At 39.8% G+C, this 26,701-nt stretch overlaps 1 protein-coding gene across 1 annotated transcript; it reads right to left on the bottom strand.

The window, feature by feature from the left end:
* Positions 1 to 894: 894 nt before the first annotated feature.
* Positions 895 to 26,701, bottom strand: LOC131931092 (protocadherin alpha-6-like). The gene is made up of 10 exons (XM_059287828.1): positions 26,568 to 26,701; positions 14,869 to 15,297; positions 13,703 to 14,407; positions 12,062 to 12,198; positions 9,780 to 9,978; positions 8,871 to 9,023; positions 6,868 to 8,167; positions 5,789 to 5,917; positions 5,031 to 5,154; positions 895 to 2,686 (listed from the first exon to the last, which is right to left on the bottom strand). Exons 2-10 carry the CDS (start codon positions 15,126 to 15,128, stop codon positions 2,115 to 2,117), a joined length of 3,579 nt encoding a protein of 1,192 aa, XP_059143811.1. The 5' UTR covers positions 15,129 to 15,297; positions 26,568 to 26,701; the 3' UTR covers positions 895 to 2,114.

Here is a 26,701-nt window from a genome sequence, read left to right as displayed (position 1 = left end):
AATTTGACATAGGTACACATTGTGAAATGACATATTATAAAAAAAAAATAACCGACACACATGAATTATAAAAAGATTTCAGCCAAAACTATTTTTAGCTGGGTGCAACATCATTAACATATTTTAATATAACATTCCCATATAACATTCCCATATTCCATTTTTATTGCATCTGAGTTAACCAAGTTCACAGTTTAAATTATCTCACAAAATTATTCACACTTTATCGCCCTCGGGTCATCTTTTATACTTTCATTCATATTACATCATCTGTCACACTGCCAACCATCTCACATCATTGTTAACACTTTCACCATCTCACATCATTGTTCAGACTTGATATCTTTCAAAGCTAGAATATCCGTTTCAAGTATGACATAGATATTGTAAGAATCTAAAAAAAATAATTTTCTCTCACTATTTCAACTTTTTACAACCCAAGCCCTTTTAATCCAAAGTGAAGGACATTATAAATAATGTAATGCCGACAACTACATAAGTTCATTAATGTTGTAGTTCCAGGGCTTAATGAGTTTAAGTTTAGAAATAATAATTTAACTACTCCATGGTTAAAATAAACATAAATACGTTTCCACTAAGTAAAATATGTAAACTGAATCTAACGAAACAAAGGTTCAACAAATAAAAAAAATATTTGAAACTTAAACCCGAAGGTTTAACAGCTTACAATGGTTTGGGCAGATATCTAAGTTCCTAACTGGGCAGATAAAAAGATGGGCCCGGGGGTGGGGGGGGGGGGGAGGTATTATACAACACAGACAGCTACCAAAGTCATTCTCACAATAAATAATTTCATTTGAGCGAACAGGTCGTAGTGGTATAGACATTTTACAATCTATTGCAAGAACAAGACATGTTCTTAAATAATTTCACATGAGACAACTCAGAATTCAATGGATTGTTAATTTATACGCATTATCCAATGAATTATACAGCCACGCTCCTATCCAGCAAGGATTATACAGTTACACAAATTTTTCTCAATATTTACATACATACATTCCCATTCATAACAGCAGATAAACTATGCTATACTTACAATTACATACATACTATCATTGGCATTTCACTGACATTTTCATTTTTACTTCGGTAAAGTGTATGATACATATTTACACGGTGACCATGTGATTATATACAATCGTAATACCTTAACAGTAACACAAGATTTCGTTTTGTAATACTTAGAAAGGTGGGGGAGGTTATAAAAAATAATTCTTTTGACCTAAACCGTTATACCCCAATATAACGGCTTGATTGTTTAACTCATATTATCTGATTGTAAAGTCCTACATTTGTAGACAGTAGAATACATTGTCAAAATAATGACAGATGTAATCATGTAGGCCTAAGTTATGTACGGGATTGGCCATTTCGTAAAGAATTTTATGATTTCTTTTTTCTATCTGTGGTTTGGTAGACTTGGAGATGGGTTGTTCATGGAGGTTGTGACCGTAACACCATCAATGTCAAGGTTAATGACTTGCGTTGTTCAGTAGTTGCCAGCAGTATAAAACTGGTAGTAAAGTAACGAATATTAGCTCGACCATCGCACGGATGAAAGTATACAATAGAAGGTTGAAAGTATACAATACAATGTTGAATGTATACTATACAAACCACACACCAGAATGGGCGCAGTTCTTGTGCAAGTATAAACGAACCAAACTTCGAATGGTTCTCTCGATTTTAAACTGCATAAATTGTACAACTAAATTGAATTTATACTTGCCAGTATTTGTCACGAAGACAAAATTCAAAACATGATTAGGTGAGTTTCCATTGTCAACATTTTGAAAATTATTTCGTCCTGGTTGTGTTATGTTATTCTCTGGTATACGAATTATTTTATCTTTCGTTGTGGATTCGCTCTGATGACGCAACTAGTGAGCCGTGTACTAGTGGGCGTCAGCTAACACATCGAGTTCACAACAGCTCGTGACACACGGCTGTGTCCAAACTCACTGGAGTTGACCTTTGAGGTGCCCGGTCACGTGACACACAATGTTATTGTTTGAAAACAACATATCAACATCTTTGTTACGACATCGTTGAATTGTTTAAAAAAATATATATATATTATCGATTTTTGTTCACACTACAACGTCTTTGATTTGTTCGAAAAATAATTTATCGATCTCTTCACACAGCTCTTGTGGGTCGACCGTGTAGCTACCGGAAGTGGTCGTGTCCGCATCCCAGTTGTTGGTAGAGTCCATGCAAGAGTTATCTGACCCTGGCCTCGGCGCCATGTAGGGTCGCATACCCGACATGTCCATGTACTCCCCGCTACGATTGGCTGAAATCATGAGACGGCTGCTCCCATTGGTTGGGAGGTTTGGACGACCGTTGGCTTCGTTGGTTAGTTTCAGGTAGCTTCCGCTTTTGTCAGAGAAAATGTTTGGGTTGTACTGTTGAGCCGCGTGGGGGTAGGACGATCCCGCGGGGTGGGACGGGCGCGAGCCCAGGGGTGCACGGCCCCCCGCCCCGAGGTGAGCCTTGTGTGACTGGAATGTGGGGCCGGGCTTTGGGTCCGGGTGAATGTTCTGGAACTGCGCGGAGCTCGAGTTTTTTAATCCGCAGCCGGCGCTTGCCCCGTAGCCGACAGGTGTGTTGAGGTTGTTGTGGGGGCTGAGACACCTTTGGTTGGTGAAGGACAGGTCACCTGAAAACAGGAAAAGGTAAACTATCGTTAAACCATGCCACAGAAGGTTACATACATCATATTCTGGTGATTTTATATATATATATATATATATATATATATATATATATATATATATATATATATATATATATATATCTGTGTGTTTGTGTTTGATGTATATGTATTGTTTGTTTGATTTCCACTTCGTTGAACGAAAGTTTCGGTGTACGAACGTTTCGGTGTACGAACATTTTGGTGTACGAATATTTTGGTGTACGAATATTTTGGTGTACGAACATTTTGGTGTACGAACATTTTGGTGTACGAATATTTTGGTGTACGAATATTTTGGTGACCAAACCCCGTACTGATGAGTAAATAGGCTTGTTAAACCTATAAACGTGTTGAGTGTCAAGAAGAAATCGGAATGAGTAATAGTTTCACGCGTAAAGTACTCAGCATGCAGGTGCCAATGGTGCACGTGTGAGGCCATTTACGGTCGATTAATCATTCTAATCTTCACCTTTCCACTCTGGTTGCGGCTATCTTTTGTCAAGTGTCTTGGGGTAACGCCCCTGAGACGCCCTCGGCTTCTGGCACCTGATTCCCTCCTACTGCACGTTTTTAATGGAGAGATGGTGCTAGGTATTACAAGAGGTGTAAAGTCTCGATCACAGTAACTAATCTTTGACTGTTACTAAAATCTAACTTTTTTTAGTATGTGGCAAAAAAATTTTAAGTTTTAAATTTTAAGTTTAATAGTTTAATAATACTATTAGTTTAAAAATAAATAAATTATATAGTTATATCTTATTCTGTGAACTTAACCTTTGGACTATCCGTAGTCTCAACCGTGTAATATGCAAGGTCCTATATCTCAGCTTATAGACATATCAACAGTAAAGATTCTTGATGAGTTTAATATGGCTCCGTCTGCCATCACGTAAATTGTAGTAAATACATTAATTGACATTACAAAGTTATCTAAAGTTACAATTACTTTTTGTAAGACAAGTTTTTTCGACAACAATTTGATGCATTGCGAACAAAAATAATTTATTTGAAAGGATATTTATTATACAAATGTGTATATTTTAATAAGGTTTATATAGAAAGTTTCCCATCATTATTTAATTCACATCTTGCTACAACAACACCGCTCTTGTGTTTGTGAGGTCGTGTATAGCCGAGCCACACCCTGAGGTTCCACTCACAGCACCGGCTTTCAATCCCAAGAGATGCGCGAGAAATCTGCGCGGGCGCAGCGTAGATGGAGTTATGGCCCCTGCTATCTCGACTCTACCGACCAGCGCGGCGGTTCGCCGGCGCGCAAATTTCGGCCTTTGGGAATTCGGTAAAATTTATTCGCCGCGTCCTGAAGTTTTTATTGATAAGCTCGGCTGAGAAATACGTCAGGAGACAGAGCGACTGTTTTTCAAGCACCGTTGCGGTTCTGAACCTGATAAGGTTTTTTTTTTGGAGATAGTGTATTTTGGGGAACTTTGGGATAGTGTGTGAGAATATATGACGAAAAGATTACAGAATTGGAGCGGTTTTTCTAAGCACGTGCAGAAAACATGCGTGTGTATAAACAAGTTTTAAATATAAATCATGTTTTCAAATAGTGCAAACATAAAATAAAAAAAAAATTAATGCAGGCGTCAGTTACAGAATTATGAACATATTTTAAAATATCACAGGATCAAACATGAAGTTATTGCAACTGAACTGAATAAAAAGTACATATTTCTTGTGTTAATGGGAAGTGAATTTAGAGCAAGATAGCAGGTGCAGATAACTCCATCCCCTAGTAATTAATTTACTAGTGCCCGCCATGTCGGGTTGGTTAGTTCACGATAGGGTAGTGGTTTGATACGGCTATAGGTTCTAGACTTGCGACAGGAGTAGGTCTATTACATATATTGATTCTAGACTTGTGGCAGCTATAGATTATAGATGTGTGACAGCTATAGGTTCTAGACTTGTCGCGTCAAAGATCACTTAAGTCCTGCCGTCTCTAGCACTAAACTCTTAAGTCCTATCTAGTCCCAGATCTCTAGCACTAAACTCTAAAGTCCTGCCGTCTCTAGCACTAAACTCTAAAGTCCTGCCGTCTCTAGCACTAAAAAGTCCTGCCGTCTCTAGCACTAAAAAGTCCTACCGTCTCTAGCACTAAAAAGTCCTGCCGTCTCTAGCACTAAAAAGTCCTGCCGTCTCTAGCACTAAAAAGTCCTGCCGTCTCTAGCACTAAAAAGTCCTACCGTCTCTAGCACTAAAATGTCCTGCCGTCTCTAGCACTAAAATGTCCTGCCGTCTCTAGCACCATGTACCACAAGACAAAGTTCCCGTGTGACCCTCATACCTGAATCTTTAGACGTCCCACTCTGTAGCTCCACGTCACTTCCGCCCCTGCCACTGTCACTGGTACTGACATCAGCACTGACGTCACTCAGGTTGTCATCGTGATTGTGAGCTGACATGTTGTTCTTGAAGATGAAGAATGAATGACAGTTAGAGAAACCGACACTGACCAAAAAAAAAATCTCTGCAATCCAAGATTTCTTCCCCAAAAGCGACTGTTCTATTTTTATCCCAATTTACATTTAGATTGTGTTTTATATTAGTCATTAACCAGAGTCGGCATTGTCCTATTGATCTAACGAATTCAATCCATGGTTAGGGGGTGGGGACGATGTAGGGGGGGGGTGAGAGATGGGGGTGTTGGTTTATGGAAATATAAAAATTGAAATCGGAAATTTCCACAGAGAATAAGTTATAAGATTTGTATTTACAGCACTCTAGATTAGTCTAGATCATAAAGCCAATGCAAGTGAGGAATATAATTGGAATGCAAATAAATCAGTGGGTATTAGTTACCATGCGAAAATTTGTATCAGCCGTTATAATATTAAAAAAAAAAAAAAAAAAAAAAAAAAAAAAAAAAAAAAACAACTTTAGGCTTCGTTAGTAATCATTATTAAAACTGTCTAGATCTAGTACGGTAAGCATAAAAAAATAATTAAAATCAAACCGCAAATTAGAATCACATTCAATACAAGTCATTCTAAATTATCATGCGTGTGTAGGACAGAGGCAGTAAGAAGGGGTGGGGTGACTCACCTGTCGGTTTTTGAAGGTGGTGCCGACAGTCGGGTGCACCTGATGGAAGTTGAAGTTGCTGATGTCCTTCTTTGAGACGGCCTTGGCCTGTCTGTCGGCCTGGTAATGGTTGCTAGACAACGGGTCACACTGTTGGCAGAAAGAATATCATTGGCTGTGAAAATGAGTCGTGTCGTATCCCATTATGGAGCAGAGAACAAATGCTGGAAATAATTTAACTTATTTGTTTCAGCGCAGAATTCCAGGTTATAATTTTTATTGCTTGTGGCATTTTTTAAAATGAGCAAATTCTTTAAAACACATGGGTTCTGCTTTGATATGTGTAAAATTCCGTAGCATCTGCGCATGCGTTATTAAATACGGAATTTCGGTAATTTGGAAATTTTCCTAGGTTAAAAAAAAACAAAATTTGTGTAATTAATGGTTAGGAAATTTAAAACAACAATAGAACGAATGTTGTGTAAAAATTATGTAATATTCGCAATTTATATTAATCTACAATGTACGGGAATTTTTTGAAGCCTACATTTCTCTACAATGTTGTTTGTTAGCGATATTTGGAATATGCTTTTTGTTTTTATGTTAACATTCTATAAAAACTCAGTATCAAAAGTTAAGTTCCAATCGAAATTAAACCGACGGATTAATCTGCTGTTCAAAGTAGCCTTATCATGTTCATAATTTAAAATTAAAAACCCTGCTAAATAGATTTATTTAAGATTGGTATCTGTGCACACTTTTGTTAAGACATATATTTGTGACTTTGTATCCGGAGGTCCTTCAGACCTGATGGACAATGATGCAGATAAAGTAGAGTTTATCTGTTCCCGTGACTTCGACATTTGAAGGGATAGTGTGGTTGAATCTATGCCCCCGCCGCCTTTACTTTCCTTAATTCAAGTACCCATTAGATGACTGTAGACTAGTTGACGTACTACTTACTTTGAGCCCATTCATTCAGTGAATCTAAAACAGTGGCTAGATTTTGACATACAATGCCAACTTAACTGTGTAAATTAACCACTGCAAACACACCATGTAACGTTTACCACTCAAAACTAAAATTAAATTAAACTCACTTTGATGTTTCCTCTGTCTTTCTCTGGGATCAGGTCATACTTGTCTGTGGGGGCGGGGCTGAATGTCGTCAACGTTGGTGGGTGGTTGATGTTGTTGTCCTCATCCAAAGAGAAACTCACTTCCTTTTTCTTCTTGCCGCCGTCTTTAATATCCCCAGTCAGGTCAGGCGCGCCGCTAGGGATTTCCGTCTCCTCAGTGGGGCACTGGAACATGTCTTTGAGATTCGCCTCCACTTTCGTTTCTTCGACTTTGGCGTGGTAGAGCCGCCGCTGTTTGTCCACTCTTCTGATGAGGATGATGGTCAGCATGATGATGAGGGACAGAACCACCGTCACCACGACCAGGATCGCCACGACAACAATGTTCCTGAAACCGAGTCCATTGTCTTGCGCGGATACAGTGGCGTTGCCTTCGTAGACTAAAATGTGGAGCACGGCTTGCGTGGACATTTCGGAGGGGTAGCCTAAATCGTGAGCAACGATATTGATGACGTGGAGCCCGATTTCGTTGACGGACAAAGGTCGGATTAACACGACTTGACCGGAGCCGGAGACGATGTCGAAGAACCGAGTCCCGTTTCCGCTTTCGGCCGTGAACTCCAACGCGCCGTTCTTACCTTCGTCGGCGTCACTGGCATCGACTTTGGCGAAGGCGGTATTCGAACCCAGAGTGTGTGGGACTGAGAGGGTGATGTTGTCGTCTTTAGGGAACGTAAAAACTGGGCTGTTGTCGTTCACGTCTTTGATTTTAACTGAGACGTTCACCGTGGAGGACAGCGATACAGGTTCACCAAGGTCATAAGCGATGACCTTGAAACTATAACTAGGTGTCCGCTCTCTGTCAAGGTCACCGGCGACCCGAACACTCCCGTCAAGGCCGATTTCAAAAGGCACCTTGCTGGAGAACCCGGGCGCCATCTTGAAATAAAAGATGGCGTTGGTGTCGCGGTCGGCGTCGGTGGCCGACACCCTGCCGATGGACAGATCGTACGCGGAGTTCTCCGGCACTTCCAGACTGTACGCCGTCTGCGAGAAGACGGGCGGGTTGTCGTTGACGTCCCGGATGGTGAGCACCACGGTCGTGCTCCCGGAGAGGGGCGGGGTGCCGTGGTCCACGGCCACCACGGTCAGCTCCCGCTTGGCGCCCCTGACCCTGTCCTCCCTGTCCACCCCGTTAGGGTTGGCCACGAAGATGAACCCCTCGCTGTTGACACCAAAGTCCGAGTCACCTTGAACTTCGTAGCTCAGCTGGGCGTTGACCCCGGCGTCCAAATCTATGGCGTGAACTTGGATAAGGCTTCTGTGGAAAGGATTTTATTTTAAAAAAAACGTATGAAATATAAATATATAAAAAAATACAACATGGATATAGTTTATCTTACTTAATTATGTTTTTGATTTTCGTTTACGGTAATTGCATATTTAGAATTTGTTAATGTCTTAATTTCTCCGCTACTGTTATTGTGAATAGTGAATTATTTCAAAATCGTCTTGTAAAATTACAAGACAAATATTTCTGAATTTAAATTTAATATTAAAAATGAGCGTCTTCACAAAACACCAAGTAGGTGTAAAGTCAGTACAAATCCGTTTTCGTAAAGCAGATGAAGTAGAGTTTACATGTTTTTTTCTCATCAGCATATGAAGAGATCGTGTGGTCAGTAACAATACTTTCCCTAAAGTTGGGTAGACTCACTGGCGCTCTAGGCCGGACCGAGATCCTAACTCGATACCTTCAGGCTAGCAGTCGAGAACTCTACCAGTCGACCACGTCCTCCAGTCAGTTCTACTAGTCAGATATCTAGCAATGTCGTTTATCTTAACAAATTGGTGCTGATGTATAGCAATGTTCTATTTATTCTGCTGATGTAGAGCGATGTTCTATCTATACCGATTTGTCTTTAAAAAAAACCCAACTTTTCTTCTGTATTTTTTACATTTGCCCAGTTCCGGGTCTAAATAACTTGAAATTTAAAATGATATCTTAGAGTGCGCTCCCTTACCTCTCTACATCCGTGGACCCCTCCGTCACTTCCGCTGTGTAGAAAGCGGACTCGAACACGGGGGCGTTGTCGTTATCGTCCATGACCTCGACCTTGAAATTCGCAGACGTGTGGAGGGACGGAGTACCAGCGTCGGCGCAGTCGACTGTTATACTGCCAGACAATTTAATTAGTCATTATACTGCCAGACAATTTAATTAGTCATTATACTACCAGACAATTTAATTAGTCATTATACTGCCAGACAATTTAATTAGTCATTATACTGCCAGACAATTTAATTAGTCATTATACTGCCAGACAATTTAATTAGTCATTATACTGCCAGACAATTTAATTAGTCATTATACTACCAGACAATTTAATTAGTCATTATACTGCCAGACAATTTAATTAGTCATTATACTGCCAGACAATTTAATTAGTCATTATACTGCCAGACAATTTAATTAGTCATTATACTGCCAGACAATTTAATTAGTCATTATACTGCCAGACAATTTAATTAGTCATTATACTGCCCCAGACAATTTAATTAGTCATTATACTGCCAGACAATTTAATTAGTCATCAAAAGTGTTGTAGTGTAGACGTTAAATATAATTTTGAAATGTGGAGGTATAGCCTTTACAAAATTTATAAAAACTAGCTTATAGCTAATGAGTGTGTGTGGAGTTTGGGGGGGGGGGTAGACTGACTTATGATAGGCTATGTGTGTGGTGGGGGAGGGGTAGACACTTATGAAAGGCTACATGTGTATATGTGTGTGTGATGGAGGGGGGTAGTCACTAACTTAAGATAGGCTACGTGTGTATATGTGTGTGAGGGAGGATGGGGTAGATACTCACTTATGATAGGCTACGTGTGTGTGTATGTGTATATGTATGTGTGTATGGGGTAGACACTCACTTATGATAGGCCACGTTCTCTCGGTCCAGTCTCCGGGTCAGCATGACCTTGTACTGGTTGACGTCCATGGCCTGCAGCTGGAACTGGTGGCTGTTTAGAGCACACGTGACCTGGCCGTTGGCCGTCATGTTGGAATCTGGGTCAGAGACGGACAAGATGGCGACCACCCGCCCCACCTCCACAACCTCTGAGACGTAGGCTGAAAACAGATGGATTGGTACGGGATTGAGGGAATGGTACGGGATTGAGGGATTGGTACGAGATTGAGGGAATGGTACGGGATTGAGGGAATGGTACGGGATTGAGGGATTGGTACGAGATTGAGGGAATGGTACGGGATTGAGGGAATGGTACGGGATCGAGGAATCGGTACGGGATTAAGGGAATGGTACGGGATTGAGGGAATGGAATGGGATTAAGGGAATGATACGGGATTAAGGGAATGGTACGGGATTGAGGGATTGCTACGGGATTAAGGGAATGGTACGAGATTAAGGGAATGGTACGGGATTAAGGGAATGGTACGGGATTGAGGGATTGGTACGGGATTAAGGGAATGGTACGGGATTGATGGAATGGTACGGGATTGAGGGAATGGTATGGGATTGAGGGAATGGTACGGGATGGAGGATGGGAGAGACGAGGTATACAGAAAACAAGGGCGGCAATTGTTTTTCTACATGGGAGGTCACTCTAACCACCACTTTAAGAAAAACAGGTTGTCTAATCTTTTAAAAACAAAGAACTTTTTTTTTCTCTACGTAAGTGTGTTGTATTTTAGTTTTTTAATCACCAGCTAATTGCGTTTGTTTATTTTTAAAACGTTATAGTATATTTATGTGCGTTTGTCGGAGTAGGGGAGGGGTTCCATTGTGACGCCATTGAATAGAATTGTCCTATTTTATACTGCAAAGGTTGATAAAGAGATAGAATAAGACCGGCGAGGTCAGAAATACATCAATAATTTCCAGTATCTCAAATTCACGTGAAATCTGTTCCACGCGAGACTGATTATGTGCCGGAGTGATGCTGAAAATCTAATACAACGACATGTACAATGAGTAATACAACGACTAATACAATGAGTAATACAACGACTACTACAACTACTAATAGAACGACAAATACAATGAGTAATACAACTTATACAACGACTTATAAAGCGACTAATACAACGAGTTATCCAACGAGTAAAACAACGACTAAAACAAAGACTAATACAACTATTAATGCAACGATCGCTACAACGTTTAAACAACGACCAATATTTCTTCGAAAAACAGCGACATAAACGACCACAAATGCAACGACTAATTCAACTGAATTGTGTGGACACAAATGATAAGAGAGTGCGATTGAAAACAGCAATGAATAACTGTAATGGCCATAAGGAGGCGGCAATGAATAGAAGTAACGGTGGTAAGGAGAGGGCGATGGCAAATGTCTCTAGTAGACCGATGGGAAAAATATCATTGTTAATTAGCGCGCCCGTGTGAGTCGACTCCCGTTTTAGAAAATTTACCCCCGGTAACGATCATCTGAGGAATTGTGATAGCTTTCACATTCCGGTGAGTTTTTTGTGTAGTTTTTAGATCTCAAGTGTGTTGGATGGGTGGGCTTAGGTTGTGTCTCCTACAAACTTTGCGTATGTTTTTAGAGGATAAGATGTAGAGCGTTGTCCTACCACCATCTAAACATTCCTGTGTTGTTCAATAGCTTCAAATTTACATTCAACTCTCAATGGAGCTGTATTTAATAATAGACCGTTGTGCTTAACGTTGTAATTAGCTCGAGAAATGTATAGCACTTGAATTTGTTTACTGTACAGAGTTAAAGTTAATTAAATGAAGATAATCTATCATTTGCGTAATATTTCTTAGAGACAAATAAAACAAAATCTTGGTTGATGCTTAGATAAAATTTCAGACTTAAGTCCATAGCTTCACATGACATATCATGGACCACATGACATCAGCAGGTGCAAATGACATTTTACGGTACAGATGAATTAGGCCGTCTGGCCGCACACATGACATTTGACACTACATGTGACATTTGAATGTACATTGACATGACATCTGACTGCGCATGACATCTAACCGCTCAAATGACATCTGACTGTACGCATGACATCTAACCGCTTAAATGACATCTGACTGTACGCATGACATCTAATCGCTCAAATGACATCTGACAGTACGCATGACATCCAACCGCTCAAATGACATCTGCCGGTACGCATGACATCTAACCGCTCAAATGACATCTGCCCGTCCACTCACCTGTGCCTGAACCAGAACCACCGATGACATTGAGGACAATTTTCGGCTCGCTGTTCTGTGTGTCTAGGACACTAATGTCCACCTCTGTCCGGTCCTTCTTGGGCGAGATGTCCGAGTCCTGGGCTATAACGGTCAGTCTGGTGATTAGCATTACATAATTAGGATCAATTAATTAGCATTACATAATTAGGACCAAATAATTAGCATTACATCATTAGGATCAAATAATTAGCATTACATAATTAGGATCAATTAATTAGCATTACATAATTAGGACCAAATAATTAGCATTACATCATTAGGATCAAATAATTAGGATTACATCATTAGGATCAAATAATTAGCATTACATCATTAGGATCAAATAATTAGCATTACATCATTAGGATCAAATAATTAGCATTACATCATTAGGATCAAATAATTAGGATTACATCATTAGAATCAAATAATTAGGATTACATCATTGGAATCAAATAATTAGGATTACATCATTGGAATCAAATAATTAGGATTACATCATTAGGATCAAATAATCATCTTATTGTTTGGCTCGCTTTTTTAACAAACATTTTTTTTTAAAATAATAAAACGCGGATAAAACAAAACAGTATTGTATCGATTTTTTAAAATTCTGCCGGTATTGCTGTTCGGGTCAGGTTGGGATTAGGATTAGGGTCATGGATACTACGGCCTGGCTTAGAATACGGGTCTGGGTTAAGGTCAGGATTAGGGTCACGACTAGAACTAGGAATGGAGAGCATGGTGTAGTAAGGATGCTAGAAAAATACTCTTGTACAATCGATGTTTTTTTGTAAGAGGCTTGATTTTTTAATATACGTCAGATATGATGGGAGTGATTTCCCCTTTCATCTCATTAATGAATGGTCTCGCGAGATGTAATAGACTAATCTGTTAGCGAGTGAAAGTAAGATCCATCGATCATAATATTGATCTTACGAGAAAATATCTTGACCAGACATCAGAAAATGAGATCGTTGGTCAATAGAAATTATACTTTGATGTAATTTATCATGGCGCGCGCTTGTCTCGTATTTTGAAAAATGCGGTAAACTAATATTCATTAAGTTTAGTCTTATTTTAACACTTTGTGAGATGAAATTTTTTTTTCAAAGTTTAAATAGAACTTATGCATCGATCATCTATGAATTGAATTGTTTTTTCTGAACTCAATAACTGAAATATTTGACATTTGTAAAATAAAGTGGGTTTCTTTTAATTTTAAATTACAAGTATATAGATTCCTCCATTGGGCAAATGTAGTAGAGTTTATGTTTCTTGACTTCGGCTTATGAAGGGAAGGAGTGGTCAGCACTATGCCCAGCCGCCTTTACTTTCTTTAACGTGAGTTAGGTACCCTTTAGAGCTGGGTGGACTCAGGGGCGTTCTACTACCTTGAAACACGGATTCGAACTCGATAATTTCGGGTTAGCAGTCTAGCGCTCTACCGCTAGGCCACTCCGTCTCACAAAATACAAGTATGGAAGTTTCGTATTCTTCTAATTTTAACGGGACAACAATAACCTGTTTTTTATAATTTAAGTTAACACTAAAATAAATTAAACAAATATAATGATTAAACTCTATTCTAATGAGGCAACCTATTTATAGATAACATACCTGTAGGTTCTCCCAGCGTAGCTATCCAGAGGCAGCAGGGTTCGAATCTCCCCACTCTCCGGATTCATGCTAAACATCAGAAACACCTCCAGGTCCGTCTGCGAGGAGTCCACTGTATACCTCACGGCTCCGTTCAGTCCCACATCCTTATCCGTCGCCCGGACCGTCCCCACGGCAGAGTTGACGCCCAAACTCTCCGACACATTGAAAGAATATTTCCCGAACTCAAACACCGGGGCGTTGTCGTTGACGTCATCGATGTCGATGTTAACGGTCAAGGTCCCGGTTTGACGAGGGGTCCCGCCGTCGATAGCTTGGATCAGGACTTTGTAGAACGGGACGGTTTCCCGGTCTAAGGGCTCGTCCAGACGAAGCTTGAGATCGAACGACGAAGCAGAGTTGCCGTTGACGACTAGAGTAAAAGGGGCGGAGCCCACGACTTGGGTGTAGGAGACGATAGAGTTGCCAGGGCCCATGTCGAGATCGGTGGCCGTAGGGATGCTCTGGGTGTACCCGGGCAGGGCGTCCTCTGCGATCTTCAGGGTCTGGGTTGACGGGTTGAACACGGGCGGGTTGTCGTTGATGTCGGTGATGGTGACCTTGACCAGCACGATGATGAGGAACGTCCCCCGGTCATCCTGCACGGTCGTCTGCACGCGCAGCTCGCACGTGATCATGTTGCGGCACACGCTCTCACGGTCGATTCTGGAAGAAATAACAGGTGGTACATTATTATACAAATAATTTCAGGAGGTTAAGAACTAATAGGTGATACATCATTATACAAATAATTTCATGACCTGAAGAGATAAGTGATACAACCCTATACAAATAATGTCAGAAGCGTAATTAAAAATAAAAGTAAAAAAAAAACTATTTAAAGAAATCATTTCTTAAATACTAAGTTGGTGTGAAATTGTGTGCTCTAAAGAACACATAGATTATAGGGTCCATTGGATAAACAGCATAGTTTTTTCTTCCGATTGATGCCAGGTACCCAATATAGCTGAGTTGGCTCATTTAGATAAGTATAGGCGTCGAGTGTAAAACAAGAACCGGACGCAAATGAGATTAACACCTACAATGCTAAGATATCTGGCACTAAGGGTGTTTTAACAAATTGAATTCAAAACACAGAATAAGTTACACTGTGGACACGGACATACCTGGACGCAGTTTTCAAGTCCCCGTTGGTCGCGTTGAGCCACAGGTAAGCGGCGTGGGGGTTCCCCGCCGTCATGAAGTTGAACCTCAGATCCTGGAGGTTGCGTGTCTGGACAGCCCGGCCCAGGTCGGTCAGCAGGTTGCCGATGTACATCTGGGGCCGCTCCTCGGGGATGCTGTACTCCACCTCCAGGTTCTGTGACGTCACCGGTGACGTCAGGGCCAATATGAACCCCAAGACGAAGACGAGTTGTTTGCCCATGACGGTGTAAATTTTTTTTTTCAAGAGTTATCAATCTTGATAATTGTCAGAGTACTGATTGATGACCAAACGAAATGACCAATTCTGTCATTGGAGAAACATCCAAAAAATGTGTACCTTTGTGTGGGTTACTGGGTACAAGAATTCATCGTTCTGAATAGATCTTTCTCTGTAAATAAAAAAGCGTGTAAATAAAGCATACATTGAAAGGAAGTTTAAACAGTGTTTACATTGGCCTTAAGAAATCGTTAACTCGACAATACAAAGTCTAAATGGGTGACAATTCTGTAGGATAGGTTAGGTTCGCCTGTCGCCCCTCCTGGGATATAGGCCGTTGACAAGAGCTTTCCAGGCATCTCTATCCTGGGCTAGTCTCTCCAACTGTCCCCAGATGTATCCAATCTTCTTAATATCTTCTTCTTCCAGGTCATGACAATTTTTTAGTAAAAGATTAAAGCTTAAATCCTGACAAGCTCGATGGTATGGCTATCCCTATTGAAATAACTAATCTTGTGAAAACTTTCACTACCAAACGTGTACACGCATTTTTTTTTATCGGCACTCGCAAGTGGCATCGAGGGCTGGTGTAGTCCACAGGAACATGTCCAAGACACAGACTCAAGGGATTACAAGGGGTGAACGACCTTTCAATCACGTGACACCAGGACACCAATGGCAGTCATCGGACCCAATCAAGGACTCGCGAGATGTGTTTGGTTTTTATTGGAGGGTCGAACTTAATTACCTGTTGCAGGCTCGAACTTAATTACAGGTCGCAGGGTCGAACGTAATTAGAAGTTAAAGGGTCAAACATAGTTATCTGTTGCAGGGTCGAACTTAATTACCTGTCGCAGGGTCGAACGTAATTACCTGTCGCAGGGTCGAACTAAATTAACTGTCGCAGGTGTGTTGTACTGCATGCAGCATGGTGTAATGGTGTTGGAAAATGGGGGGGGGGGGGCTGCATTTTGTAGAAAATGATGCAGGAGTTGCTAATGGTACTGGGTGGTGAAAGAGTCAAAGAAAAAAAGTAGTTGAGGAGTGATGTTGCTAGTAGCAGAAAGGAATGGGGGACGATCTACCCGCTATGTCTTTTGATCACAGGCCATTGCTCTAAAGGGCGTAAGGTGCAGCAGGGCGGAAAGCGAACTTTGACAGAAGCATCGATACCAACTGTACCAACACAAGCATCGATCCCAAATGTACAGCACATCGATACCAACTGTACCAATACATCACATCGATACCAACTGTACTGACACATCACATCGATCCCAACTGTACCAATACATCAACTTGCTGCTCAATAATGTACGACCTCAACCCCCCCCCCCCTCTAACAGAAAAACGTAAAAGCGTATGTACCCTCGCTGTCTTCAACAGGCAGTTGAAGTAGAGTTAGGCTGTTTATTTCACCTCAGCATAAGTAGAAGTTGTGCGGTGATTGTAGGTGATTATTGGTTTTGTGATCTAATGATAGTAGGTGACTACTGGTATGGTGAACTAGTAATTGTAGGAGACTATGGTGGTCTCATGATTTTATGTGTCTAATAGTATGGTGATCAAATGATTGTGGGCGAATACTGGTTTTGTGATCTAACGATTGTAGGCGACTACTGGTGTGATGACCTAATTATAGTAGGTGACTACTGATGTGGTGATCTAATGATTGTAGGTGACTAAAGGTAGGTGATCTAATAATTGTAGGTGACTACTAGTATGGTGATCTAATGATTGTAGGTGTCCGATCGGTGCGCTGACTGCTTGAAGCTATGATCACCCGTCACTCCTGTACGTCCGCGCCTTATTTTGATGGAGTTGTCAAACTTGAATCATCTGTCATTACCCGACCGACACGAACATAACACGTCAATGTTCAGCCAAATGTCTTCGTCAAACCTGCACGCTGGGTTTTCCCCCGAGGTTCGTTGAAAAACATCAAACAGGTAATTTTGGATCTAACAACAGAGCAGTTGACGGTGTTAGGTGAAACAGCAGGGGGGTGGGGCGCCGTGGTGAGGGTAAGGATTAGAAGGTTGTCTCGCTTTCAAGTATTGCACTCCAGATAATGGAGAGCTCTATTTCGTTTAAAATAAGTAAATGCTTCAAAATTAGTTTGAGATTTTATTTAAAAAAAAAACAGCTTCCATTCTGATGTTACACTGGATTTTCGAAACTCCTGGTGTGACATTAATTTTACTATGCTATAGAAAGTGTTAAATAAATGAAAAGACATATTGTTATTGTAGCAGAAGAAACATTGCTTGATAGCGGCCGTGAATGTGTCTTGTATTTTTTCATAAATTTAGAACAAATCGCTATTTTAAATTATAATTTTATTGAACTAAATAAAAATGTATAATTACTATTAAACTGAATTAAAAAGGTATGTAAACTCTGCCAATTTTAAATGTTAAATTATCATTAAGTTCTCTAATGATGAATCCTTCACCAGAGGGTTGTACCGTTCAATAAACAACAGGCCAAATGTCATCCAGACACACACGCATCAGTTCACCTGGTGCCCACCTTTCTTATACCTCACAGGTGATTTTCACAGGGGGGGGGGGGGGTGATCGCGGCACGCTTCAGGTGAAGCTGATGATTGACAGCTTGTCAGAGGTCACGGCCGACCCGCACCGTTATGCAAATGTGACTAATATCCCCCCCGCCATCCCCCCGTCCCCCACACACAAACCCGTGTTCGATCACCGAGGAGATTTGATTTGCATATTCATTCTGTTAACGCACCTCTGGTCAGAGTTTCAACACGTACAGAGGATTTGTACGGCAATGATGTCACGACACGAGAGGAAACATTGGCGCATGCGCAATGGTTAAAGTTTAACGCTAAAAACTATACATATAAAATACTGAGCAATCTTCATGTATAGTATACATGAAGATTGCTCAGTATTTAATAAATGTACGTATCTAAAGTTATGTAAATAAAACAATGGCGTCGCTGAGAAGTGTGTTGGGGTAGGACGCCCCGAGCTATATAATAAATACAGTCAATGTTAGCTGTACTGTTAATGTGTACAGTGCTAGGATGTAACAGGTTGACGATTTACTTAAAATAAGCCTCGGAATTTAAACTCGTTAAAAGACATGCTTAAAATATGATTAAGAACATAATATAAGGTAAAATTTTGCTAAAATTAGGCACATTTGTTCTATAATTAAACGAATAGTAGCCTTAATAAATTAATATCACTGACAAGTATCCCTAAAATTATTATCTTTACGTCATCCTTCGGATTCTTAACATTGGTTCGTGGCACCTCTAAACGGAAAAGTAAGCAAAAAATAAATAAATTCTAGTAATACTCCTAGGTTTGAAAAATAAATAAATAATGTACTTGCAGTGTTAATTCTAGAGTGTTAAAGATTGTGATCCGAACCCCCATCCCCCCCCCCTGTCTTAAGCCAACGCCATTTTTTTCTCTCCTAGGCTCAGATGCACAATAGCGTCAAGAAAATGGACTCCTTTACATTTTTCTAAGCGGTACATGACAGCCACCCCCGGGGGAGATGTCCCCGGGGTGAAAAGAGGGACATGAAAAATAATAGAGGCAACTTTCTCCCCCAGTGTTAGCTGACGCCTCCTTCTCCTGAGGGGGGGGGGGAGGAGATGGGGGGTTGTTCATTTCGTTTATCCCCCCCCCCCCCCCCCCCTGCGAGTTTCAATCATAAGAAGAATAGGTCAGCGCGTACGTAGGTGTCGGGGTGAATGGAATCTACGGGTCAAAGTGGGGATGGTAAAATGATGGGGATGGTTGAATGGTGGGGATGGTAGAATGATGGGGATGGTTAAATGATGGGGATGGTTAAATGATGGGGATGGTTAAATGATGGGGATGGTTAAATGATGGGGATGGTTAAATGATGGGGATGGTTAAATGATGGAGATGGTTAAATGATGGGGATGGTTGAATGATAGGGATGGTTAAATGATGGGGGTGGTAGAATGATGGGGATGGTTGAATGATAGGGATGGTAGAATGATGGGGATGGTTGAATGATGGGGATGGTTAAATGATGGGGATGGTTAAATGATAGGGATGGTTGAATGGTGGGGATAGTAGATTGATGGGGTGGCATATAAAGACATAAAAATAGATACTTTAATAAAATGATGGTACCATGGAGTGTTTTAATGTTACAGTATATGCCTGTACATTAAAATTGATTATATATCACGTGGTTCCCGTCATTGTGGAATGCCTTTGTAATTTCAAGTTTAGACGCGATAGTAAACGGATAGTTATGACGGAAAATGATTACAATTTTAACGTTTAAACTCGGTGGTTTTTAACTAATGTTTGATTGCAATAGTTATACAATTTAATATGGTATGCTTATTAATATTGATTAACAAGCTAATTATATAACATGTTTTACATGCAACTGTAATTTTTACACCGTAATCTTAGTCTGAAAGGGGTTTCGGGGGTGACGATCACGAGTATAACTGCTTTTTTAACAGCTAATTAAGTATTAAATAGCACAATGCCTACTCACTTGAAAATTAACTTGGTACATAATTAGTTTTTACGGAGTGTTAAAATATATTAAAAGAAACGTGTTCAAATAACGCCAATGCAATAACTGAAGAGCAAACGTGTTAATAGAGTGATCCCTCCCCCTTTAAAAAATTCGGTAATTACTAATTAACATTCAACAAAGAGAATGATCTGTCTTTGAGCTGGCTTCTTTTTTTCGTTCTCAACATGCTAATTTATGCTAATTTGGATTTTGCTTTAAGTTTGTTTTAAAAAAACTGATCGCACGAAGGAACACGAACAAAATTGTTGAACAAAGGAAAGACTGAACAAGATACGATTGTTCAATGTGGGGTAATTGGTGGGTTGTATTTTCTTGGCATGAAACGTGCTCTAGAAGTGTTCTCAACACACCACATCTATGGGTTGAGTAAGTAGGTAGATCGGCTACACACTCATAGAACACACATCAAAGGCCTACAACATGCAGATTAACTACACATTCACAAAAACACATCAAAGGGCTCCAATAGGTAGATTAACTACACAATTATAAAAACACATCAAAGGGTTGAAATTAGCAGATCAACTACACACTACAGAAAACACTTCAAAGGATTTAAAAAGGTATATCAACCACCCCCACACACAAAAGCTGAAAAATCTGCTTTAACAACAACATTCCAACCTGCCGCCTTTTGAAATCTTTAACTGAATGCTTAGAACATGAGACGAGTAGTTAGACATGACATGTTTTGTCCATGTCATAAAGCAGATCACATTTCAATAAATTAGCTATAAATTAGCATGATTCAAGGTGTCAATTACTTCCCTTAGTTGAAAGAGTCCCGCCTGAATGGTGAAAATTTTTCTTTATACTATTTTTTTTTACTATATTTAAATATTTTTTTTTTTTTGGAGAAAGATCAAATAAGTGGTAAATCGTCTAACATACTTTCCAGAAAAATGAGTTTGAATTTTTTTTTATTATTATCGTATATGCGTCGTCGGTTCGCACCCTTCTCAGCCTGAGAATCTTGTAGTTTTTGTCGTGAATTTGTTGAATGATATCGCAGAGTTAAAAAAAAATCCGACGATAGATAAACAGATTGAAAAGAGAAATAAACGGAGGGACAAACACTGGTAGCAATAGAAGGACAAGTATTGGTAGCCACAGATGGTTAAAAATTGGTAGCCAAATATACAAATATTGGTAGCCACAGATGGTCAAATATAGGTAGCCACAGTTGGTTAAATATAGGTAGACACATATACAAATATTGGTAGCCACAGATGGTCAAATATAGGTAGCCACAGATGGTTAAATATAGGTAGCCACATATACAAATATTGGTAGCCACAGATGGTTAAATATAGGTAGCCACATATACAAATATTGGTAGCCAGAGATGACTAAATATAGGTAGCCACAATGCCACATATACAAATATTGTTAGCCAGAGAAACAAATATTGGTAGCCACAGATGGTTAAATATAGGTAGCCACATATACAAATATTGGTAGCCAGAGATACAAATATTGGTAGCCACAGAGTCTACATAACAAGCAGGTAATTATCAAGTGAAACTTTCAGTAAACAAAGCAACTCCACTAGAGAAATATTTATACAATTAAATCACACTTTTACCACCTTGCCCCGCCCCCTCTTCCTCAACAACCCACACCAGCTGTTGTGTGTATATGATCCGTATCGCTGCACTATTATAGCACGTCAGAAAAGAGAAAACAAATGTAAGAAATTCATGAGAAAACCGCTCAAGTTGCCAACAAGGGGAGTTAACTTCACAGGGAGGTAATTACATCAAATAAAAAGAATAACTAGGTGATTGCTTACTTACCCTAAAAGAAAGATAATGAACTTGAAGAAATATAAACTTTATATGTCGTCTTCTAATATGTTAAACAAAAACTATGTTACAAAACGGAATTATACGTTTCAATATGAACTTCATATGTCGTCTTCTAATATGTTAAACAAAAACTATGTTACAAAACAGAACTATACGCTATACGTTTTCACTAGTATGATGGACCAACTTAATTCAATCCAAAATTTTAGAAAAAGTTAACACTCCCCCCCCCCCCCCCCAAGTCGGAGTATCAACTACGTCAACCGGTCATCACCTCGACCGGTCTGTTTGTTCACGGTTTCCGGCTTTCCATGGTTGTGGCTGCCAGGAGACAAGTGTCAAGTTCGCTTGACAAAAAAACTTTTTTGACACGTTTTGCCAAGTCGGCTAAGGCTTAGCCGTACTCAACATCCACGTGCTAAGGTCGAAAAAACTGTTTGCTAACCCGTACTGGCGCACTACGACCCACACATTTGCTGTAAGGACACCCGACCACCGCACAAAAACGTCATGACAGCTAATATTACAACATGATAGGTAGTATCCACACATTTACTGAAAAGAACCACAGACCCCCCCCCCCCCAACACACACACATACATCATTACATCATGACTGACAATATAACAACATGATAGGTAGTAATATCCACACATTTACTGAAAGGACCACCGACTCTCCCCCCCCCCCCCCCCATACACAAATACACACTTCATGACACTCCATGCTAGTCCCACATATTTACTTCATAGATCTGCCTTCCCTCACCATTACTCAAATATATGACAGCTATGTAATATGTAAGGACCAACTCCAATCCCCACATACGTATACCATGGCAGCCAACATACTCTATACGGCACGCCCCTTACGCCACACGACCGTGAAGTACACAGAGTTTCTTCCGGGCATCTCTTCGCCCCCCCCCCCCCCCAACGAAATGGAATTTATATAGGAAATATATACTTTTGACAGTGTCCGCCCCGGAAATTTTAGTCCGCCCCCCCCCCCACCCGAAAATTTCAAATGCACCCCCTGAGAAAAAAGTCTGGAAGAAACACTGGAAGTACATGTTGAATTATAGCCACGTTCGGGCTAAAAAAATCCACACGCTAACAACATTGTAGACTTATATACGACCGCCATACACACACATACAACAAAAGCAGCACATAACGCTGGAAGATCTTCTAATGTCTTGACTCTCTTCTACAATATAATATATTTCACACAAAGCAAGACCCACTTTATATCCCCCAAAATAATGCAGACCCTATTACACATACTATAACTTTCAAACCAGACAAAATTCCCCCTTTCCCACAATACCCCCTCCACACGCTCCGAAGACCCTTACACCACATAACTTCCAAACCCGACTAAAATCCCCCACCCCACAATAACCCCCGCACACCCCGCAGACCCCCTACACCACACAACCACCCACCAGGTAGAGCATCTCCCGCATAGACCTACCCACCTGTGTTATAAACTGCCGACTGTTAACACGCCGTTACCACCTCGTTTTGTTGCTTCATACACAGCAGCAAATTCAACGTCAACATGGCTACTACACTACCAAAACAAAAACCTGTTTGGATAATTTTATTACTCGAGTCTGATGGAGGCCTTTGTCGAAACATTAGTTTCGATTTGCGTTTTGTTTAAAAAATAATCTACGTTAAATTTTAAATTGTATCCCAATGACTAGTTGTGGTTGTTGCAATATAGGTATCAATCAATCAATCGATCTATCAATCATACACCCCCCGATAATCCTGAAAGGGGGTTGAGAGTGCAGGGGAATGCCGCGTGGGGATACCAAACTTTAATTTTTCTTGTCTTTTTGCCATTTTTCAATAGCCTATCACAAAGACGAGATCATCAAAAGTGATGTAAAATTATTTAAAATAAAAAATTATATTCAGCAGAAGGTTCTAAATTAATTCCTGTATTTCCGTTTTTATTTCCCGTGTCTGTTGGATTGTACTTTTTCCAAAATAATTTCCGAGCCAATATTTAAGAGAAAAATAAATAGAAATATTTCCAAATTCTAGACCAGAAGAAAAAAAACCGAAGGAAAAAACAATTAAAGGGAAACAACCAATACACACAAATTCCGATTGTGTTCGGCCTCGGACATTTGTATAACCAGGATGTCTGGCATCTCGGTGTTGTCGCTTCCAACACTTCCGGTCGGCTCCTGGAGTCACAGAGCTGGTGAACACATTTCCGCTCCACTGGTTCCTGTGGACTGGCTGACGATAATGGAACTAGCGCCCAAGAAAACACAACTCTTGATTAGGTCTGAGGGATTTTTTTTTTATTCTTACATCTTGGGGGAGGGGGGGTGTGTTTTAGTACTGGCCTTGACCTTTGGTTACAGATGGGAGCGTTAAGTGTTCTGGTCAGTTGTTTTAAGTTGGTCTTTTGGTCACTTGCTGTTGTCTAGTCTTTGGGTCAGTGATGGCATTTTGTAAAGTTGGTCTTTTGGTTCGTTGTTTAATCCAGCTTTTTGTCAATAATTTGAAACTGGACATTAGGTTAGTTGCTTTAAAACCGTTCTTCTGGTAATTTTTTAAAACCCTTACCTCATAGTCTCAAGTTGTACCTACAACATTACTTGCACATCAGTGAAACGTTGATAATGCCAAAGTTTTTTTAATTAACTTGACAACGCATCCAACTAAATGTATGCGATTACATTAGGTAAATACATTTGATTACCTAAATTCACGTCTAAGTTTGTAAGTATATAAAAAAGTAGGGCCTATTGATATTTTTTTTATTAACACGCCACGCCAGCTTCAGTAGACTAACCGATAATACATTGTTTTAAACGTGGGACTTATGGCTCCCTTATGAAACGTTTATTTCCTGGTCAAGAACTAGCTCGTGTCTTTTACCTCCCTCCCCTGGAACTGGAAACCTGGGGCGTTGGAACGAGGGGTGATAAATGTGGGTGAGGGTATGAAAGGGCCCGAGTTTTAAAGTCAATTAGGTCCCCATCACCGCTCAAAACAGTCGGCCCGATCGAATCTTACAGATGGGTGGTAGCGGGATGGTCTTTGTGACTAGTGACAGGGGGAGGGGTGGAGGGGGTAGGATGGAGAGGGGAGGGTTATGGAATGGGGGTTGGGGGTGTGGGGTGAAGAGAGGGAGTAATATAGAATGATGATGAAAACTAACAAACGAGAGAGTAGAAGGATAAAGTGGTATTATCTATACAGGCATTGTCCATATACGGAGAACATTGTATTTTTGTCTAAAAGTTAAAGAGGACAAAATTGAAAATGTTTAATTTTTTTTACACAAAAAAGTTATTTTGCGAGTGTGTGTGAGTAGGCCCTATGTGTGTTCGTGTGTGTGTGTCTGTTCGTTGTGTGTTTGCACCACAGGTAAATGAGACAAAATAGATTTGTCAAATTAAATGACGCGCTGTAGCTTCAATACTACCTTGTCAGTACTACATTACATTGACGTAAAGAAGAACATAATTCATCTTGAAATTATGCCAGAGCGATACATATGAGGAATCACAGAGCTATACGATAATACAACACGGGATATATCACAACATAGGCTACATCGAAATATAAGGTCTATAATAACGTATGCTAAGTCCCAACATAGGCTAGAATACAACAGTTCTATATCACAAGATAAACTACGCCGTCCCATATGCCAAGTCCCAACATAGGCTACATTACAACATAGACTAAAGTACAACAAAAACAAAAACAATACACATGCAACAACAAGAGTGACAAAACAATACAAACCTAGACAAAAACATTGCTCGGGTCTATAATTTCTTTCAGGTTTTCGATCACTCTTTACTTAATGACACGCTCAGTTTAGGAATTATACAAAAGAGACGGCAGAGTATATGTCTATATAACAAAAGTAAATGCTTATGTTCAATTTATCTTCTATTATGATAGTAGCTATATTTTTACAGTATGTTAATGTGGCGTACATATTATCGTTGTTATAAATTTCAAATCCGTCTCTTTAACATACCCCGATCTTTACAAACGTTAACTCTTTGCGTGATCTATTCAGCTTTAGATTTAAAGCAGGAGGTTGTGAAACCACCTAAATATTTTGTAATTCGGGATATTAATTATGAAAACACAATCATATATTGATAGCCGGGATTCAAAATGAGAAACCATAACCATCTCTCCTGAGCATGAATCAAATTATGATTTAAATTATGAAAACATAATCACACTTGTAAGCAATGATTCATAACGTGAAAACATAATAAAACTTGTAAGCCATTATTTAAAACGTGAAAACATAATCACATCTTACAGCCCACGATTAAAGCATTGTGGGCTATCACCAACGGAAGCCCGTTAGATGGAACAGTACAACGGGAAATCCCAACAGAGGAGCCCGGACAAGTTCGTTAAAGAAATCAATGTGTCCTTCAGCGTCCCATCACTTACAGCCAGAGAACACAGGGACAGATCCGTTACTCGTTATGTAAGTTGTTGTTAGTTATATATGGAGTACACGATGTGTGTGGGGGGGGGGGGGGAGGGGTTGTAGGAGGTGTCATATATAAAACAATTACAAGGTGTGTGGTATTGACTTTGCTTGGTCATTATAAACCTCAAGTTTATATACACATTATTCGTTTAATATTCACCTTCGATTAAGTATGCCAGTTAATTTAATGTGCATAAAGTAAATTCAAGGTAATAAAAATAATCCACACAAGAATGTTAAGATAAACTAGATCTAGATTCTATAAACTATAGTTTGGAAAATATGATAAATTCCTATTACAAATATAGCTATTGAAAAATAAAATTAATAGTGGTAAAACTCCTTCAATTAAATTTTACCGATTGAGTTTGTCTGTGATCATCATATTACTGTTTTGTTACTTAGTCATTAATTAATAATTAGCATTTGAACATACATCAAACAAAATGAAAATAGAAACATTTTACATAATTATTTTAAAAACTTTCAGCTTAAATGTCACAAGACTAAATTAAAATTGAAAAAAAAATTAAATTAGAACACATCACATACAATAACTTACTTATTTTATAGATCAATACTCCAGGTTAGAAATCAAAACATTCAACACAAAATTCCATCGAATGTGCACAGTTCATCGCATGTTCGGAGTTGTGTTATCAAAATGTGAAGGTACGGCCGACACTTTTTAGGACA

Source organism: Physella acuta, unplaced genomic scaffold (genome assembly GCF_028476545.2).
Source record: "Physella acuta isolate Inbredline_101_S28 unplaced genomic scaffold, ASM2847654v3 ptg000010l, whole genome shotgun sequence".
NCBI classification, from domain to species: domain Eukaryota; kingdom Metazoa; phylum Mollusca; class Gastropoda; family Physidae; genus Physella; species Physella acuta.
The sequence above is the reverse complement of the archived record's forward strand: the minus strand, read 5'-3'. Positions and strand labels throughout refer to the sequence as shown.